At 35.1% G+C, this 22,600-nt stretch overlaps 2 protein-coding genes across 2 annotated transcripts; one reads left to right on the plus strand and one right to left on the minus strand.

Moving 5' to 3' along the window:
* Positions 1–810: 810 nt before the first annotated feature.
* On the minus strand, positions 811–12,013 carry LOC128215360 (uncharacterized). The gene is made up of 10 exons (XM_052922050.1): positions 11,875–12,013; positions 11,606–11,724; positions 8,675–8,850; positions 8,061–8,286; positions 6,661–7,294; positions 6,224–6,343; positions 4,076–4,079; positions 2,402–2,533; positions 1,460–1,588; positions 811–897 (listed from the first exon to the last, which is right to left on the minus strand). Exons 1-10 carry the CDS (start codon positions 11,979–11,981, stop codon positions 811–813), a joined length of 1,734 nt encoding a protein of 577 aa, XP_052778010.1. The 5' UTR covers positions 11,982–12,013.
* A 2,289-nt stretch (positions 12,014–14,302) lies between these two features.
* LOC128212886 (pre-mRNA-splicing factor 38A-like) lies at positions 14,303–21,917 on the plus strand. Its single transcript, XM_052918276.1, has 9 exons — positions 14,303–14,443; positions 14,985–15,144; positions 16,098–16,219; positions 16,592–16,677; positions 17,445–17,546; positions 18,339–18,451; positions 18,761–18,825; positions 19,427–19,472; positions 19,998–21,917. The coding sequence occupies exons 1-9, from the start codon at positions 14,314–14,316 to the stop codon at positions 20,206–20,208; spliced, it is 1,035 nt and encodes a 344-aa protein (XP_052774236.1). The 5' UTR covers positions 14,303–14,313; the 3' UTR covers positions 20,209–21,917.
* Positions 21,918–22,600: the final 683 nt, after the last annotated feature.

Raw genomic sequence — 22,600 nt, forward strand, 5'->3', positions numbered from 1 at the left:
TCAATATCAAAATATTTCATCTATCAGTCATGACAAACTTGCCTTCTAAGTTTGAGGTTCCTTGGCCTAAGTGTTCTCCAGTAATTGATCGGAAACTGTTTTTCAGCTTAAGGTCACTATAACCTTGACCTTTAATCCACTGACCTTGAAATAAATAGGATTCATTTGCATGACCAACCTGCCTACAATGTTTGAGGGACTTATCCCTAAATGTTCTTCAGTTATTGACCGGATACGGATTTTCAGCTGAAGGTTACCACGACCTAAACCTTTGACCTCTGACCACAGATTCATTCTTGAATGTAATAGACGAAATCTCGCTTATGCAAGAGCATAATTATGCAAACGTGTGTGACGTAGATCAACCATTGTACATGTACTATTCATATCAGTTAGACGCTTAATGACCCTCGATGACATATTTCTCAAATTGTAGTGCACACAGGCATTTGGAAAACCCCGGCCATTTTCTATCGAAAACAAAACTCGGATGTTTATGGACGGTTTACAATGTCAGAAATCTTTACACTTTAACTGCGTTGCATGTAGATCGCGTAGTAATTTCAAATAAATAGTTCAACTGAATGACTTGGGAATCTTAATTAAGTTTGCAATAAAACACTTCATTGGCAATGAATTTAAACTAAGATATACAAATATACGTCAAAATACTACATTTAATTCATACTATTTTTTGCGAACTACTTTTATTGATTTACCGCCATACATCCGAGGTTATTTCGATGGAAAATTCATCATCATTTTGGGAACGCATTTAATGCACTTAAATAAACGAGCTAGTTATAAACATTACCCAAATTCAGACGGGTCGATATCGCCAGGGCCAGGATTGGGGTCAATGTCGTCGTCAACGTAATCGTAGGAGAGCTCTGTCAACTGAAATGATCGTGGGGTTATAGATTGGCAGAGTGAGTATACCACGTGATAAAATACGTCATAACTGCTACGTCGAAAGCGAACATTTTGCTTCGAATGAAAATATTAAAAAAGATAACTCTACAAAATGATCACCATTTTACATGAAACATAGCGTAGTCTACGCCGCTTACGAAGCCCCGCCTTCGGTATTTTTTCCAGAGTTTGATAGAGTGTTTAGTTTCTGGTGGTGGTGGTGGTATTGTTGTTATTGTTGTTGTTGTTGTTTTTGTTGTTGCTGCTGCTGTCCTTGGATATGTTAAAATGCATAGCAAAGGGCGAATGCTGAAACAGTGAACGCAAGTACAAGTTTCGTATTGTTGTTATTGTTGTTTTTGTTGTTGCTGCTGCTCTCCTTGGATATGTTAAAATGCATAGCAAAGGGCGAATGCTGAAACAGTGAACGCTAGTACAAGTTTCTGTAAGTATAGCTGGTGACTTTCACCGCAAGCTAATTTATACAATGTTTAATCTATTTTTTCAAAAAGTATAACAATTGAAACTATGACACTGTGTATCTTACTATATTTGCAGCTAAGTCCCTGTGATCTGTGTCAACATAATCCTCAACGTTTGATACCACAATACCAGTTCCTGTGAAGCCAGCTTGCCAGGCCTTGACGAAGTTCATACTCGGCTTCTGGCACGGTTGCTACAAATCAGAATGGCTTTGGTAGCTTAAGTATATAGTTTTGAGTGCATAGACAAATGTCTGTGAATTATAATAATATGGGATTTAAACACACTTACATTAGTTTAATATGTAAACCTTGTAAATGATAGTTTCCACTTATCCATCAGCAATTCATTTTTCATTATTTCTTGTCTCATCTTGTCTTATATTTGATCTTACAAAATTTCGGCCAAGCGGAATCCATGATGCCAAGTGTACATGAAGTGGGTACTGCCATGGGTGCTGACATCTTGTCTTATCTTAGCTTAGATTAGCTTATAGTTTATCTAACCAATTACGAAAGTCCGTCCAAGCGGAATTCATGATGTTAAGAGCACATGGTGATTGAATCTAGTTTTATATCTTAGCCTAGCTTATAGTTTATCTTACCAAAAGCCATAAGTCCGCAAAGCGGTAACCATGATGTCAAAAGCACATGATGCTGGATTTTTGTCTTAACTTAGCTTAGCATATAGTTTATCTTACCTAATGTCATAAGTCCGCAAAGCGGTATACATGATGTCAAAAGCACATGGTGCTGGATTTTTGTCTTAACTTAGATTAGCTTATAGTTTATCTTACCAAATGCCAAAAGTCCGGCCAAGCGGAATCCATGATGACAAGAGCACATGGTGTTTGAATCTTAGCTTACATTATCTTAGCATAGCTTATAGTATATCTTACCAAATGCCAAAAGTCCGGCCAAGCGGAATCCATGATGACAAGAACACATGATGTTTGAATCTTAGCTTACATTATCTTAGCTTAGCTTAGTTTATAGTTTTTTCTTACCAAATGCCAAAAGTCCGGCCAAGCAGAATCCATGATGTCAAGTGTACATGGAGTTGGGGCTGCCGCTGGGGCTGGAAGATGGTTGGCGTAGTTTTTCATATGCCGCTTTTCCTCACATACAACCTTTATTACCTGGATAATAATAATAAAAAAATATGGAAAATTGTACCAGTTCAAATATACATTACTACACATCATTTTAGATTTTTTTTGTGTATTCATGCATTGACAGAGCGTACTATTTTTGACCGCTTTACCGTATAACGTTTTATAGTAAGGATCTGATATACCTACTACGAACGTTGGACCTGCAGGGCCTCCGAAAAAAACGTGATTTAGTATCAGCTTCAACGTTTTCTTAGAATATAAAACTACATTTTCAGCCAATGGTATTGTAGATGGGCAGTCATTATGTACTTAGAGGGACATGTTCATGTTTTGGCATTAAAAAATAGCGTGTTTTTCTGGAATGCATCTGAAATCACTTTTAGTATAGTTGTTTTACTCTTTGATTCAGAAATGGTAAAATAAATACAATTTAAGTATAAAAAATATCGTTATAGTTGGGAGCGAACCCACGCCGGTTCAGTGGAAAAAATATCATAAGTTATCATTAATTGTCTTGGAGCAGAAACATATTATTTCAGAAACATGAATTTATTGCATGTTTTAAACCTTGTATTTGGTTTAACGTGACCATTACGTATTCTTAGTATAACACATGTGTGATATAACCTTGCTTTATCTGTATTGGTCAAAAAATATATCACTCAACATGATTGAAACTAAGTAAAATAATGCTTAACTGGCAATAGTTAAGCAAGCTTTACGTTAATTTACGTGTTGTTGTTTTTTAATAAATAATAAATTATAACGTCATCTAGCCGAATATGACGTCATAATTTAAAAGAAAGCAAATCTTGTTAATATTATAGTGTTAATACAGTGTCAATAATGTGATTCATTGTTCAATACTAAACATCATCTTGGTTTTCGTTATATATGTATGTATTGTTTTTTAATTATTTCGTCCGCGTCATTTCTGTAATACACGTAGCACGGGAAATGACATTGCTTTGTGGTATTTGGGACATCAGCGACTCGTAGGTCTATTTTTCTATTTGTTACCGGAAAGTGTGTGATAAAATAATCATACACTGTCATCAGAAAATAACATATTTCCTTGACTCATTTTATAATAGTGTGTATTATATGTCGCTGTGACAAATCCGATATGTCTGCAGGCGATATTGTTTAACACGTGATTTCCTCAAAATAAAGTTTTATCCTAATATATATATATATACATACTGATAGTATTTCAATAATATTATATTTAGAAGTATTGACGGTTTTCAATGAATTTGTGACACTCCTTTACACATTTTCGTTTATAGCGGATAAATACTGATGCCTCAAGGGTTTTTTTGTAATGATTTGGAGAATAATTAAACACTTTAAACTATCTAATGATGAACACACGTTATAACAAACACCTCTAAATAATAAACTTAATAGGAGCAAAGGTTCGCCAATAAATGTTTGCAACAATTTGAATGAAACTGATTAAGCGATTACTACTGTGACGTGCGACGTCAAACAAACACCAACAGATCCCTTCAGAGAAAAGCATGCTCGACCCTGAAGGGGTCCTCTGGGTTTATATACACTAACTTCTCTATTCACACAGAGCCCAGGCTTTGCTAATTGGCATGTTACCAACCAAGTTAACATACATACTATGAACATACTTCCGTCTATAACGGAATGTTATACTATGAACGCACATCCGCCGCCTACAGCGGACCGTCACACTATGAACGCACATCCGCCGCCTACAGCGGACCGTTACATTCCCAACAATTAGGCGGACACTGTTCACCGACGACCATTGCCCAAATGTATATTGTAGTAGTATTTTATAAAACGTTCAGTATTTATCAATTTTGCATTTGAGACTGTCAATCAAAACTTCGTCTTTTTATGACTGAGACTCGCACTAAGAAATGTCATTAATTTAATCATCATTTTTAGATGTAAACAATAAAATTACCAGTTCGACCTGTTATTTGTAAAGAATGTAGAATACATATCACCAGCAACGCTTAGGAATAGCAACTTTACTTTAAATCCGCACATACAACATGTAGTCTTACGGTCTGTAGAGGCTCCGCAATTTAGTATAATTAAAAAAGGATCTAAATTGTATTTTTTCTGAAATATCACTATCATGGAGTAGAATAATGAAAACATGAGTGTTTTGTTTTAAAAATGAATAAACGGGAGAACTATATGTTGGTCCAAAAACATGAGAGAATCCCTTTAAGTCGCTTAACAAACTAAGTTTAAACTTTTCGGCCCCGTAAATGGATTGTTTTATCACTGCCCAATCGGATAATGGAATATCAGGCGGGATTTTTCCCCTTGAAAAAGTCAATCGCATAGATAACTAAGCCATGCTCCGTCCACCCGATTGGATTGACATTTTTACTCACTATTCGAGATATCGGTTATCCCAAATAGTTACAATAGCATTCTTTCTTAACATATCGTTAATATACGATAACGAACGCAATACTTATTTAAAGCTGCACTCTCACAGATTGAACGTTTTGACAACTTTTTTATTTTTTGTCTTGGAACGAGCCATTTTTTGCGAAAATCCATGGAAATCAGTTATATAAGACTGCTGACAAAATTAGACCGCAGAATTTTACATTTAAGTTAAAAAAAAAACCCTGATGTTTTATGCATTTTTCTTAAACCGTTAGTAACGGTTTAAGCCATAAAACATTAATTTTCGAACGGAAATATGAAAATCTACGATCTGATTTTTTGTCAGCAATCTTATATCATTGGTTTGCAGATATTTACGCAAAATTTTTGCTCTTTCCAAGACAAAAAAATAAAAAGAGGTAAATCTGTGAGAGTGCAGCTTTAATTGGCGTGCTTTTGGTACGGAATTAGGATTCGATTTTTTTTTATAAATTATTAAAAACATATCAATCTGATGCTTAACGCAAATTATCTTATTATGTATACAATCTCCTATTGAATATAAACTAGGTTAATTTTAAGCTGCACTCTAACATAATGACAATTTTGACTTCTATTTGATTTTTTGTCTCAGAATTAGCTGATGTTGGCACCAATGCCTTCAATTCAGTCATATTAATATAACTTACTATAGAACATATCTATTGTTGGGAAAACTGCCAAAAATGTAATTTTCCTTAAAGCGTTAGAAACGATTTCCTCGTTAGCTTGAATTGGATGTAAAGAAGCGATTTCTTTATACTAAAGTTAAACAATCCTGCTGGGCTCAAATTCCCCGAGACTCGATGAATTTTTGATGGTTTCTGGGAGTACGAGCCAACGGGGTCCGTATTTATACATGAACTGTTTACTTAACCCTCGCCATAGCACAATGATGACAATAACGTTCTAACCATATATATATATATATATATATATATATATATATATATATATATATATATATATATATATATATCGCCAATTTCTCGAAACTTCTTAAGCTTAACAGGCTTAAGTAGCTTATTTCAATAAGCCAAAATACATACGGAAATTGAATTTTGATAAATGAAAAATGGTTTATTTTGATAATCATATTGATAATTCCTATCTGAAGTATAAAAATTCTTAAAGAAGTTAATATTATGAAATTTATTGAACACCAAAAATAGTGAGCTTAGCTTAATCCTGTTATAAGGGACTTAAGAAGTTTCGAGAAATCGGGGCCAGGAGTCCAGCATCCCAATATACCCACTTCATAAACTGTTCACAACCAACGATACTCACCCTTGTCTGGCTGCTCTTATCTTCCTCGGAGAACTTCTGGTGTTAGTCGCATTGGTAACCTCAGCAAAGGCCTGTCGACTGCTCTGTCTCAAATCATCGATCTCCTTCAAGCCTGTGAACCTGGCGTTAGAAAGTGACATCTTTATTAATAAATATGAATAAGTGGTTGGTGGGTCTCTCCCAAAACACAACATTACCCTCGTGCAACAATGAGCCAACGAGAGTCCACATCTTTAATAGCAGAAGTTATGTAACTTTCTTTACAATCAGTCTGATCATGTAACTTTTTGTGTAGTTGTTTAGGTCAGAAATCCAAATCATGTGAATAAATCAACAAAAATATAACTTCACAGACAAAATAATAATCATATTAAATTGTAAATCAATTAACACGGAGCTAGATTTTGATAAAACTATAATTGACTTCCAATCTTTACCTGTCTGAGAGTCTGGACCGCACTCTTCTCCCTTCGCTGTCCGGTGTTGGATTCCTGAATGACTGATATTCCTCCCCTACACGTTTTAACCTCACACTTTGTACACGCCTCACTTTCCTTTCCGACTTAGCTGGCTCAGATTTTTTCTCTTCCAACACAGCCAAACTTCTCCTTCTCGGCTCTGTCCGAGGCTGCTTCACTCTTTGAATGATATCATCGTCGTCTACATCAGCAGCTTTAGTAGGTGTTTGGCCACCATTGTTACCATTTTTGTTCATTCTTAACACTGCCTTTCTAAGACTTTCAGATCTTGGAGAGTTAGTCACACTGTCATTAATCTCAATCTTTGATTTATTATCCTTTTGTGGTGAGGCAGTGCCTCTTACTACAAATTTTGAACTAGGAATGATGAGGTCCAAATCATCTTCACTAGTGTCTTTCACTGGCTTGCTTCTTGAACTTCTACGCGAGCCATTACTAGCACTACTCTTACTTGAAGCTTTGCTTGATACACTGTCAGTCGAAGTCGTCGATATAATAGAGAATCGATCATCCTCGATTAATTTTGTCACATCTTCTGATTTTAGCCAGGGGTAGGTTGAAAGTCGAGATCTAGGGCTTGAAGTACCTGCAGCTAAAAAGCACAGCTCTACTTTAATCAAATTAATTTAATGAAAATTGATTCAAAGCAGTTTTTGAAATTTTAATCCTTAAAGCAGCTGATTATATACAATTTTAAAATTTTAAAATACTAAATTAAACAATTTAAGTTAAGAATTACCCTTCTAGAACATATCATTTATGTCATGTGAAATTCTTTGTATTACAGGCATAAAAGAGACCACACTAACACATCTATCTATAAGACAAAGGCAAAATTCTGAAAGGACACTGGAATTGAGGAAGGGACACTTGATTTCACCTGGTCACAGGTCAGTGGTGGTGTCCCTTGCAGACCCCTGGGAATTATTGTTAGTGTCGACCCCAAATTTTTTTAATCTTAATATCATTTTCACACTGAAAATCACCACAACGCCAGTTTGTCTTGGTATATTAATATGCAAGAAACTATCTAAAATTCATCCAAGAAAGTGTAAACAAGATACAGCCCAGACAAGGATCATTTCATTCTTTGATCTTTGAGGTTCGCATTGTGCGTGACACGCCACCTTATCATGGTGAACCTTCATGGCAAGGTTGTTTTTTTTAAAAAATCCTAATATCATGGTCAAGATACAGCCCAGACAATGTTAAGTCTGGGCAGATGGACACATGCACATACACGGTACAGCCATAATGTCAACTATTTCTCGCTCACAGCAAGCGGGCTCAACAAAAACACACACCAGAGATCATTTTCTTATGGTTACACCCTAAAAAAAATTCAAACCAATTCTCACCAACTCCATGTTTTTCCGACGGCTGCAATGGACTTGCTGTACTTTTGCTAGTGACACTGTTTTTCCGGCCAGATCCCTGCAGGTCTTTAGGCTCCCAGTTTTCCTTATCATCATCAAACAGGGAACCGATTTTGCAACCATCGTAACTATGGGCTGCGTAGAACATAGGATGTCTGGTTTTTCGACCACTAGGGGACTGAACAGGGATGTTCTTGCTTTCAATAACCTGAAAGTAACATATGAAACACTGAAAGCTATGAATTCGTTTTCACATTTACATAACTGCTTAATTAATAGTCAAATTTTATTACAGCAGACCTGATATTCGGGCACACCTTCTCAATACCTGCAAAAGAAGAATCTTAAAAAATATTACAAATAATAATACTGAGAAGAAGTGTATGACTTTGACCTCATTTACTTATTATGACTGATCATTTATCTACTAATGAAGGCCTAATGCCAAAGCGCCAAAAGTATTCATGTGCTTTTTTAAATTTTATTTTGGAAAGTTTCTTCTAGATTTTTCATTCTTAATTATTAGCAATAAATGCAAATGGAATTACTTGCTCCTAAAAAAACAAAATTCTTCACTACCAAAAGATCTCCAGTACCTGACATTTTCCAATAAGCTGTGTAAGGTCCACCACATTGTTGTCACGTTTGTCTGTACTCAGCACCACCTCCTGTGAATTGGTGTTAGTTTTCTTTAGGGCTAAGGCTCTCTGGGCAGGCTTTGGAAGACATTCTATCTGTATGAATCGCCTTGCCTCTGCTAACTTTTCTTTACCTGGTAATTACATCAATCCCTCATATGTAGTATGTACAGATATGAATGTACTTCACCAAGTCTAGGATAATCATATCATTAGCAGATTCTTCAAATTTGCAGTCTAGGATAATCATATTATTAGCAGATTCTTCAAATTTGCAGACAATCCATTCTATAAATTTTCTGACTGCATGCCTTTACTTTCAATTTTAAAGTAGTGAATTTTAAGTGCATTAAGTAGAAGTTAGTGGGTCTCTGTACTATTTGGGACAGTTCAACCAAATCTTATTGAGAAACTTGATGATATATCTGAGGGTTCATACCAAATTATGGCTTATTTTTAAAACTGAAATTTAGTCATTTTGAGAATTATCAAGCCATGTGTTAACTAAAATAAATATCTCACACCAAACTCTTTTAACAAATAGAAACAATGAGCAAGTGTGTAATAAATGTTCAAAGGTGTAATTAAAGTAAATTTAGACATAGCAACCAGGGTTGTCAATAAGTTTTTGTTGAATCGACTGAAACAGAAAAGTAGGCGGTTAGCTAGGGGGATCCGTGGGCATCCTTCACCCCCAACCCCCGGAAATTTTGAAATTCAGCCCTTCATTTCCTGCATTCTGGGGCATTTTGGGAGAATGGTTAATTAACCCTTTACTTCATAGATACGCAATTTTACTTATCTATCCATAGCTTCATAGACATAGCTATATCGATAGCTTCATAGATACGTAATTCTACGTACTCGTAAAGTTGGGTCAATTATTTTCATATCTGATGCTTGTTTATTTGCTATAAATTCATTTCCATGGAGTATAAACTTCGATAAATATGCACTAAAAAAACAACACTATGTTACTATTTTAAGAATTTTGGGAAATCGCGAAATAAGGTCACGGTATCAAAGATAGTTAAAACGTTGACTGCGCAGGGTTATTGGCATTCCTGTCTCGTTTTTCTCGTGGAAATTTACACAATGCTACAAGTTATAATTAACTATCAATAATACAACTATATTTTATTGATCACATGCCTGACGTCACAGGTCATGGTCCAGAATCGTGTCAAAATGTCGGCAATGTTGGATAAACAAAATATCGTCTACTGCGTCTACAAATACGCCGAATTGTAAGATAAAGTTTCAGATTATCGGAAAAATTTTAACCAGTCAAGGCGATGCTCTAAATATTGATAGAGATGTTATAGGCGAAAAGGGCCGTTTTTAACGGTAAGGAACATTTACAGTACACTCCATGCGGAAATACCACTTTCCTCGGTGACTCGGAGGCGTTTTTAATTTATCGCGGATTTCCGCCGAGTACGCAACCTTTTTCCTCGCTAAATTTCGCCGAGTTGCACCGAGTTAATCGTTTTCTATGGAGGGTTTTATTGCCGGTAGCGCCGGTGATCGAATCGATTTATTGACCTAATCGCGGAACTCCGCGTGTTGTGCATAGCTACTACAGAACATTGCTTCTGTTAAAACAGTATTGAATAATTAGATAATTAATTTTTCAAAGTACAGTAAGTTTCTTTTTAAAAACAATTATCGAAAATTTCCATATCAATTTTCATCAGCATCGTCTAACAACTGTTGTTTTTCACATTATGTAATTGAAAGATATACCATAGCGTGCGTTTGTGTTTGTTATTGTCATTTTTCTCTTACTATATTAAGGTGTTGAGAACTTAAATTAGATTGGAGTAATGAAGGTGTTGAGAACTTTGTAAGTGTGAATATTTTTCGGTCTTTTTTTCCTAATTTGCATTTTACCCGACTTATTAATTTATCCGTACTTATCAATGGTTCTAAACTTATTTATAACGCATATAAGTGTAAATCCTTCATCAAGTTAATTAAAATCGCATTAAACACCATTTTATACATGGATTGAAATGAATAACACATTCTATCGGCTTTAGATCAAACAGTCACTCTGTGTGACGTCACATAACTCACAGTTTTACCCACGAGGATCTCATGGAGAGCATGTATATTGTTATGCAGGATTAATGTGTCCGAGTGGTGTTTTCGAATGTAACTGGAGTATTGCATTTCCAACTTTAATTCATCACATTAATTAGTTACCTATATCATTGAATGTGTTGACTTTTATTGATGATTCAATAAGTATAACTGTACATAATTGCTTCATACAGTCTATAAGTTTTAAAGTTAAGTTACGATTGATGTCCTTTGGGTGTCCGAAAATTAAGTACGCGAAATAAATTATTTTTATAAACAATTACGGGTGTAGCAAAAATTATCAAATAAATTAAACAAAATTAGATACAGTGGGAGATTCTTATCGGTTTTCCTCCGAGTTTCGCGGTGTTTTTACCTCCGAGTAACGCGGCGATTGTAATTATACAGTCCACTGATCAGCCTCGGTGGGTGAACGAGTAAAAACGCCGAGGAAAGAGGATTATGATCAATTGGATGTCGTGTCCGCGATGACCAAAATCCGCCGAGGAAAACGGAAAGTGGTAGTTCCGCGTGGAGTGTACTGTATAACCAAAAAAACTTGCGATCAATTTTTTCTTCTTCCGAATTTGAACCGGCCCAATCTCAATTTGAACCATCCAATTCGGCCGGCGGCTGGTTCTTATTGACAACCCTGAGCAACACCTCAAATTTCTATTGAAGTATGATTTTTTAGAAATGTTGTGCTGAACAATCAGAAAACAATTCTCTGTCTGTATCTGTTCACCTACATAGAAGGGTCACTTCATGCATATATCTACGGAATTATCCGTTAAAATAAATTACCATTGTCAAACAAATCCTTGATCTGACAAACCAGTGCCTTGGATGGGTTTTTGTCGACATCAGTTGCAACCAGCACATAGTCGCCAACACTGTATATTGTACCATTCAGTGTAAATGATCTAAAACAAATCAATAATGAACAAATAAAAGTTTCAGCCAAAAATATAAATTTCTACATTTAACTCTGAACAGATGAACAATGAAAATTTATACCTAAATTAAACTTTTCATCAGTTAATCAAACATGAAAATTATGCAGTGGAACTTACCCATAGCTGAGGGATCTATTCTGGTGTCTATCTTTACTTTTTCCTTTCCCTTGCCATTCGATGTTTTGTTTTGAAGCACGGGTTTGGAAATAGTTTGAAGTCTGCATTTTCTCTCTGCAAACAGCTGATCAACGTGACAGTTCCCGCCAGAACTCAAGCGTCTATTGCTGAAGGTAGCACACAACACTTTTGGAACAGCCTAAGATCAAAGGCAAAATCCTGCAACGCTGTTGTTTATTGCCCCCATGTAGTTTCTGACTATGTTGCACTAATTTTATATAAATTTAAGATGGCTTGATAAATATTAAATAAAAACAATAATATAGAAGTAAAAAGTTTCGATAATATTATATAATACTTAAAATTTTATGTCCCACATAATGGTGGGTTTACAGCAGCTTCTTTTATTATAATGGTATACGGGATTGGAACATGCTTCCAAATAACATCAAAGACACAGAATCAAAGTATGTGTTTAAGAAATTAGTCAAAACTCATCTCTTAAAGGAGATGGAGAAGTTTGAAAAGTATGTCATTTTGTATTCATAATTTTTATGTATTAAATAAATATAAATGCGCTTTCTAAGAATATGCACATTTTTTATATAGTTGCTTTGGTATTTTTTAAATATTCCTTAACTATTTGTATAATTGTGTGGTATATTATATAATTATGTGATACTGATAGTAGTTTATTTGTGATGAATGTCATATATTAATTTAATTCATCTGAGTATATGACATAATATTATATAATACTTGTACTTGTGCAAATCTTTACGGGTTATCCTGTGCAATATAATTTATTATGTTAAACTTTATATGGTAAAACTACCGTTAAAATGTCCCCATGTCAAACCTGGAACCAATAACAAATCCTACTCCCAGGTCAAACACATGACCTGTAACTGATGTTGTTAGTATATTTCTTCAGTTTTCGTGGCAGCGATAACTATTCACGATCAGGACAGTTTGCATTTCAACTTAAAAATATTCCCAGACCAAGGCAACTGTCAGGAATAACTTACAAAATATTCAACATAACAACTTGTCGCCTTACTCGCCTTATTAATTCTTATTGTGTCCCAACTGATATTTTGACATTTCCGATTTGGCCATGATTAAATACATTGTACATGTAGCAAATACCCCCATCGCACCCAACGTTTACACACGGTTGGGTATAAAAGACTGGCCGGACCGGACCAATTCTGGACCAAATTAAAAGACGCATAGCAATGCGTATTTTAATTTGGTCCGGTCCGGCCAGTCCTTTAATACCAACCCAAAATAAAGAAAACTTCTGAACGATTTATGTAACAGTTAGGAGATTCCGTTGGTCCGGATTTGGTCCGGACCGGCCAGTTTTTTTTTATACACAACCGAACACACAAAGAAATACCAAAAGACACCAAAGGAATCCGTGTACCCCTATGGCACCAAATGTTTACCAAATGACTCCCCAAAGTTATCCAAGGATACCTTAGGGCGCCCAAAATTTACGACATTATTTATTACATTTCCGTGTTTGCAGTCTCAACAAAAACCAACAAGAGTGAAGTGAACTATTTCTGTATTTAAGGCAATAAAGAACCACTATTTTGATTAAGTCATTATCATCATCATCATTATCATCATCATCATCATCATCATCATCATCATCATCATCATCATCATCATCATCATCATCATCATCATCATCATCATCATCATCATCATCATCATCATCATCATCATCATCTCAAGGGATTGCATCACTCCGCAAGGAGTATACTCGCAATTGGGCCAACACAGGAGGAGTATCTAACGGGAGTTTGTATGAAAGGAAACACTAAATAGTAAATACTGTAATATGAATGGCATTGATGTAGAACTGATACCAGTTGACTGTAACTTTAATTTCGCTTGAAATCAATTTCGTTTGGGACTTTTTTTCAATATGATACCAGGGGCGCAGCAAGCCTTTTATTCATGTGGATTCATTATTGTGCTATGTGGGGTACGGGGGCTTTCCCTCGTATGTGCAGCTACGCGCCTGGATACCTCCGGAAATCAATATACCAATGACCGACTGTCACTACTTTGTGTTACTAACGTTATTGACTGCAAATTGATCAAATGATTGATTTAATAAAATGGCTGCAAATCTATTACTGCATGATAGCTATTTTCCGGTATGATCAGTTATTCTAAATTAATAAATGGGAAGTGAGTGTGTTATTTTACGACGTTTCAGTTTCTAATCGTGGCCTTTACAAGCATGTCAGCTAAAACAAATAACTTGAAAACAAAAATGCGAAATAAATTCTGAAATCATTTATATACTGGGTGGGACCAATAGCATAATCCAACTTATCAAGATACTGGTACAAGTCGAAGTAAGTTTTACATTGAAAGAGTGTTGTCTGCTACGCCAAACGCCTCGCGATCCAGATCAAAATGGCGAACCGAACAGTAAAAGATGCTCACTCAATTAAGGGGACAAATCCCCAATATTTGATTGAGAAAATAACTCGAACGCGTATATACGAGTGCAGATATTGGAAAGAAGAATGTTTCGCCTTGACCGGTATAAATATTTTTCCGATCTGTCCAAAATGATTAGTAGATCAAAATCGGACGTTTCATTTATTCGGATAAAATATTGATGTCTGGATGAACTGTTATCATTGTCATGAAATATTTTCTTCGAAGTTAAATTGACCATGTGATTAAGATTCACTGAAGTATGTTATTTCATATAATATTGTGACATATTTATTTTATTGATTATCATTTCTTGTTGCAGTCACACTGGCAAATTGGTCCCCAGATCTAAGCTTCTCTTGCTGAGGCATAAAATTCAAGTTATTTTCAGACCCTGCAGGATTAAGCTTATTTGACCATGAGAATCAGGAAGTTTGGACTCAGAAATTTTTGGGCAGTTTTACTTGCTAAAGTACAGTACCCAAAACGTTAAGTATTAACATTCTCTATGCCTCTGAAAATAAAAATAACTTTTGTGATGGGTGCCTTATATCAGCACTTAAAGCAAGAGTTGAGAGCTCTGATTATGATTTTATAATTATTTGCTATCATCATTCATAGGTAATGTTTGTTTTTCTTTGCAGCGGAGTTACTGGTAGACAAAGCAATGGGCTTGAAGTACATTGGTGGGGTGTATGGAGGAAACATCAAGCCTGCACCATTCCTCTGCCTTCTACTGAAGATGCTGCAAATCCAACCAGAGAAAGACATAATCGTAGAATTCATCAGAAATGAAGACTTTAAGTATGGCTTTTCTTTTGGGCACAATTTATGATAGATCAGATTTGCAAAATGATAATCTTACTAAATGATTTTTCATTTCCTGACCGTAGAAAGTATTTCAAGGTTGTTATCAGATACAAATTGTATCATGAAATCAAATAGCGGGTTTATTCTATCCAGTCCATTGTAATTTTTGAATATATTTGTCACAAATATTTACTCTTTGATGTAATAAGTCAATGAATTAATGATTTAATATCCTGTTAATTTTTAAGGTAAAACAGATATTAAGATAATTAGCAATTATTAAGAGGGCTCTAAATGGGGTGTACAATTGTGTAATTATGGAAAAACGCAATGGATTTTTAACCTTTTGCGCCTTAAAATGCAAAAGAATTAATTGGCTTGTGTATTTGCCTGTCTGGTATCAATCAATTAAAAAAGGTCAGTTGAGTGTACTCAAATCAAGCCCTTGGCAGTACTATTTCGGAAATTTCTTTAGTTTATCATCAGAGGTTGATGCATAGGATCTTGTCATTTTTTCAGAACCGTTGAAGTGTCTTCCTTAGAAATATCATCTGAACAAGGCTTTAATTATTTGGATAATCGTTGTTCAAATCTTTTAAGTCCATATGATTAAAAAATCTTTGAAACAAAATCAGAGCATCACACACTTTTGGGTTAAAAATACTTCATATAATACCCTTCGTCCGATCTAAATCATTATCTGGAGTTTTGACAGCAACCAATTGTATAATTATACTTGGAAAAGTTGTTCACAGGTTATCTTTAGGATAGTTGCACATTTAAATAATTTAATTAGCTCAAAGTTATTATTGGATAAATTTTGACAAATCAGTTTGGGCTAACTTAGCCAAATCAAAGGAGTAACCTATTGAAAGACAGGTTTATGAAATTAGCTGCAGATGATACAGACAATTTCTTGTTCACTAAACAGGCCCTTCATTATTCAGGTATGTCCGAGCCCTCGGTTCCCTGTACATGCGACTGACAGGCACATCCATTGACTGCTACAAGTATCTGGAGCCACTCTACCTGGACTACAGAAAACTCAAGAGGCAGAAGAATGATGGATGTATGACAAATTGCAGACTGTTATATCGAGAAGTGTCTGAAGAAGACTGAATTAACTAACTGTATTTATTCGAATACTTACTGCAGTCTGGCATGCATTCTTCGATATGTTAATTTGTTCTCAGAATAGTATAAGTTATAATTATTCATAACCACAGGCCTCACAAACTTACATTTTCAGAATTTCCTGTAATGCTGTACTTCAGTAGTAACTCCGATTCATGTAATTCTTCTTTACAAGATTTAATATCAAACAATTATGTTGTGGCCTGTTTTAAGAAATGTTATCAAAAATCCAATTTGTAATCATTGGCCTTGAATACTAGGAGAATTTTACAAGTTAAAGCATGGTTGTTCTGTTTATAACTTGCAGCATTTGAGCTGTTACACATGGATGAGTTTATTGATGAGCTTATCAGAGAAGAAAGAGTCTGCGACATCATCCTTCCTCGCATACAGGTAATTACCCAGTAGGATTTCTCTGTCAGAACTCTGTTTAAACTAACAACATTGTTAAATTCATCGTTGTTAACTTTTAAATCCTTACTTCTTTGAAAGTTTAAAGGTTACCGGTACATTTTTGATCTGTTTTTTTTTTGACAAAAGTTTCTGCTGTACATGATTAAATTCAGTGAGTGAATTTATATGAACACATCATAAAAAATTCATGTTAAAAAGTCTTGATGATTGAAATTATGTGTAGGGGATACCATTGCCTAGTACCAGTGATTTTACGTGATCTTTAAATGGTATTAAAATTGTCTGTATGTGGTGTAGGATGTTTTGTAACATCCTGTATATATATATATATATATTTGGAATGATCTACCATGTATGGAAAATGGCTCACAGAAGGGACATGTAGAATACCTTGCCTATAAGCATTTGTTTTTAAAAAAACATAACAGACCCGGATTGACCATATTGAATATCCCTTTTATCCTCTTATTTTGTTAAGTTATTTAAAATAACTGTCACCATGATAAGATACATATTTCATACATGTACGACCATAAAAAATACACAACCATTTTATTTCCGCCACTCGGGACAAAGTCATCCTTCTTTGTATAAGTATAATTAAGCTTTTATTGACACTGCTGACTAATCTTATTTGTCATCATGCTGTCATGTATGTATGACCTAAGTTTAAGAAAGATATTTGTTGTTGTTGTTGTTGTTGACAATAATCAGCTGTTAGAACCTCTGTTATTCTGTTATTACAGAAACGTAATGTGTTGGAGGAAAGTAACCTATTAGATACTCGTGTCAGCGCCCTGGACGAAGATCTGGATGAAATGGAGACCGATGAGGAGGAAGACATTATGGTAAGTATCAGCCGCAGACAATAATTCACTTATCCTTCTTTGCCCTTTGGCAAATATCTCGGACTTTTGACCAACAAGCCATTCAATAAGCGTATGTATCATGTTCAGTGTTCAGGAAGAGTGTATTTTGGAGGAGTTGGCGGGTGTGAGCTTATGGAAAAATATAGCAGTGCCCTAAATGTATGTCCAGGGTTCCGTTTCAATAAACATCTTAAGGTTAATTTAACCTTAAGATGTTTATTGAAACGGAACCCTGGTTTAAGATTGTGAATTTCCAGTCATAATCCCATTTTGGGCAGAAACTGTGTTGCCATAAAAAATTTCATATTTAGTCCATAACTTTACAGGTGTCCTCAAGCCCTTTAACCTAAGATATCTTATTGAAATGGGCACCTGCAGGCTGTTTCATAAAAAATATAGGATAAACTTTATACCTATATAGGAAAAATCTTACAGTTTAATACATAAATATCTCATAAGCTAGGATTATTGAAGAAAGGACCCATTGATGTCCATTTAAAAGGCCTTGAGAAAGTGTCCTTGTTTTGTCTCAAACCTGGTACTGCTTGGTTTAGACGTGGAAGGATGGAGAAGGGATACATGTGGCAATATGATAATTACAGCAAACTGGATAGGCAAGATGATGATGAAAAGGACTTAATAGGACTTTTATATTCTTCGAATGAACAAACCTTTAAATTTCTAAGTAAAGGCTGATGTGCGTTCAATGGATTCACTTAAATTATGTTGTGGATATCTAATTGAAATTAATTTCACTATCTTTCGTTTCAGGATATTTACAAGGCAGCGAGCTCAGAGAAGCGTAAGATAAACCGAGAATTGGACCGACCGGCTCGAAGCCCGTCCCCCACTAGAGGACGGAGGTCCCCCTCTCCTCACCACAGGTTAACATTCATATGTTATCCTTTAAGTGACTACATGATTTATTTATTTTAAACTTCAAGATTAACGATTTTTGATTTTTAAATTTCATTCAGTTTTATGTTTATTAACTTATGTATGTAACTTATTTGGCTAGTTTAGAGAAGATACATACCCGTAAACATGCTACGCTCAAGATATTTTGAGAAATTTGGGCCTGTATGGTTAACAAGATCGAAGAATCACTTGCAGTTGATTCGGAAATCAAATTATACAAAGTTCATTTTGTGAGTGTTGTGAGTTTATTAACTGTGTATTTCAATTTTTCACAGAGATAGAGACAGGGGCAGAAAAAGATCAAGGTCCAGGGAAAGAACAGATAAAGACCGAAAATCAGGTAAAATTTCTTGTTTTATTTGCAAATGGCATCGCCATTATGAGATAACATCATGATATGCTTTTCATATATAACTAGTTTGATAACTTTTGATTTGATGTCTTATATGAACAGCTTTTTACATTATATTCATTACATAGTGATGTATTTAGCGAAGTGAATCAACAAATTAATATTCATGTTAAAAAACATATATGACATTTGTGATCATTCAATATGAAATTCATTAGAATTGCTCACTTAGAATCAATTTGGCCAATTTGAGTAAAATTGTGTCATTAAATTTATATAAATAACCACTGGTGTAATATCGTCTATTTATACACATCTGTAATTGCATACTCAGTTTAAGTTTACGTGACGGATGAGAGAAATGAAAACATTCAAGATACAATTAAAAAATGTACAATACTACGTTTATGTTGATGAAAGTGTATACAATTTGTTGCACAGGAATGTACATGTTCGTTGTTTCTTGTAATATTCATCGAGGGCTCAGAGCAAGACTGTTATATTATCTTCATTTGAGTTCCAAAACTTGTGACATGTTTTCTTTTTAACAACCCCTGGAAAAGTACATGTAAAATCACTTTTGATTCAGATAAAAAGCATAAAGAAGATGATAAAAAACACAAAGATGATGACAGGTAAGGCTTCAAGTTTCTTCGCCTCTGATAGCAGTTTGTATGAACAAGTTAGTTGTGAATAATACTACAATGACAGGATGCCATTATGCACCAGTAGTCAATTGTAACCCCCCCCCCCCCCCATCGCCAGTCAAATGTTTTCAATCAAATATGGGCATGCCCTTTCAGATTACTGGCATTGTCTTTTCTGTGAGTGGCTTTTAAAAAAATACATAGTCAGCCTGATAGTTAATCCCAGTTTACAGTCAAGTATCCACATGGTTATGCAATACTATGCAGCATAGTCGTTTTAGGTATAATTATATCCTTTAAGATGTCCATTGTTTTACTTTGGCGATTTTAAAAGCAGGCAAGAAAACACTTAATTCAATATTTACGGTAATATCAGTGTTTTACACAATTTTACGCATGGGATTTTTAAAACCCCTGGAGTAAAGTTCTGGGACATCTTTGAGATTTTTCAGACTTTATCTGCTCATTGAAACACCTGAATGCGTGTTCTCCATCTGAAATTTTAACCCACAGAAAACACAAGAGCAGCAAATCCAGTAAAGATCATCGAAGCGACCGGGATAAAGATCGTGATCGTGGGCGTGAGGACGATCGTCACAAAGATCGACATCGCCATAGAGACCACGGGGGTCGTCCTGACAAGAAGATGTCGAAAGACGAACAGGAAATACAAGAAGCCAATGAACTGCGAGCTAAACTTGGCATGGCCCCTTTGAGGCCATAGAAAAGGGCCATAGTGTTATTCATGTTTTTTAATCTGAAAAGACAATGTATCTTTAGTAGTCAAATTAAGCACAAGCCCTGAATTGGTTTAATGCGTCTTGTGAGTTTGCTAAAATATGAACTTGATATAGCCTTAAAATATGAACTTTATATAGCCTTAAAATATGAACTTGATATGAACTTGATATAGCCTTAAAATATGAATTTGAAATAGCCGGTCTTGTTACAATATCTTCAGACAGGTAGTTATGTTAGAATTGAGGCTTGTTAATTTCAAAAGCCTGATTTAAATGGCTGTATTGTGATTAAAACTTAAAATGTATCGATGAATAAAATAACCCTCTATAATATCTGACAATGTTTATAAATAATGGGTTTTTTCACACTGTTGTCATATGTTGAAACGTCTTGGATGTTATTTCATTGATGATTGAAACATCTTATACCATTTTTGTGTCGCCTGAAAAGACGACATATAGGGGTTACTTTTGTCGGCGGCTGCGGCGGCGTCCGCGTCCCATTTGCGCTTGTCCGGGGTATATCTCCTAAACTATTAGTGGTAACAACTTGAAATTTCATATGTAGATAGATCTAATTAAGGGCAAGTGCAGTGCACAAGAACTGTTACTCTTGCTTCCATATTTTTAGAGTTATTGCCCTTTGTTATTTTTCATGCTTAAAGTTTTGTTCGGGGCATATCTTGTAGGATATAAGAGTTACCAACTTGAAACTTCATATGTAGATAGATCTCATGGAGGGCAAGTGCAGTGCACAATAACAGTAACTCTTGCTTTTTTAGTTTTAAAGTTATTGCCCTTTGTTAATTTTCATGCTTAAAGTTTTGTCCGGGGCATATCTTGAAGAATATAAGAGGTATCAACTTGAAACTTCATAGCTAGATAGATCTCATTGAGGGTAAGTGCAGTGCACAAGAACCGTTACTCTTGCTGCCATATTTTTAGAGTTATTGCCCTTTGTTAATTTTCTTGCTTAGGTTTTGTCCGTGGCATATCTCGTAAACTATAGGAGGTATCAACCTGAAACTTATTCCGTAGGTATATCTGATTGAGGGAAAGTGCAGTGCACAAAAACCGTAACTCTTGCATCTATATGTTTAGAGTTATTGCCCTTTGTTAATTTTCATGCTTAAAGTTTTGTCCAGGGCATATATTGAAGAATATAAGAGGTATCAACTTGAAACTTCATAGCTAGATAGATCTCATTGAGGGCAAGTGCAGTGCACAAGAACTGTAACTCTTGCTGCGATATTTTTAGAGTTATTGCCCTTTGTTAGTTTTGTCCGGGGCATATCTTGAAGAATATAAGAGGTATCAACTTGAAACTTCATAGCTAGATAGATCTCATTGAGGGCAAGTGCAGTGCACAAGAACCGTTACTCTTGCTGCCATATTTTTAGAGTTATTGCCCTTTAATTTTCTTGCTTAGGTTTTGTCTGTGGCATATCTCGTAAACTATCAAATGCCACCTACACTTGAAAGTTAAATGGCAATATCATTGTCTATAAATGAATAAAATGCCAATCTAACAGCTATAATGTCGACAGTAAATAATTCGTCAGGCGACACATCCGACTCGCGGAGTTCTAGTTAATATTCCGTTAGGCAGATATTTGAAATTGGGATTTGTTTTGAACATATGATACAATGTCCGCATGATGTGTATAATTTTTCAGACAGTAAATACTAAATGGTAAATGATATTGTATTTTCTTTTCAAATTAACACCTACCGGTATTCCATTATTGGTTGGAGAGATTCATTTCCCTGAGTATCAACTTTTAAACTTTAAAGCACAAACTTTTCAATTCCTTGCTCAAAGTTTCACCACTTGAAAGGTTATGTGTGATATAACCAATCTTAAGTCATCAGATACACAAATATGTAATATGAAACAAAGGGTAGTCTATGCTTCTTAAAGAGCTCCACCTTTGTTTTATTACTGGAGTTTGATTAGGCGACAAGTTTCTTCAACAAATTGACAAACCTGTTTCCAAAATAATGGTTTGACAGTGCTCCCTCAGGCAGCGGTTTTGCGAAAAAGGTTTGTTGAAGTTTTAACTTTTAAGAAACTAAACTCTAAATCAAACTCTGGTAAAAGACCCAAGGTTGGGCTGTGTAAGCAGCGTAGACTGCGCTCTGTTTCATTTAAAATGGTGAAGAAATAGTAACATTATCTTCATTCAAAGTAAAATGTTGCCATCCGACGTAGCCTTTATGACACCCTTGATCATGTGTTATTCACACACTATGCTGAAGTGATACTGGGCCATCATGGAGTAAAAATTGTGCAGAGCGAACATCAACGATCAAGGGACATAACAATGATAACTGGCAATATGTGTACCAAGTTTCATTTGAATATCTTGAATGGTT

Source organism: Mya arenaria, chromosome 13 (assembly GCF_026914265.1).
Source record: "Mya arenaria isolate MELC-2E11 chromosome 13, ASM2691426v1".
NCBI classification, from domain to species: Eukaryota; Metazoa; Mollusca; class Bivalvia; order Myida; family Myidae; genus Mya; species Mya arenaria.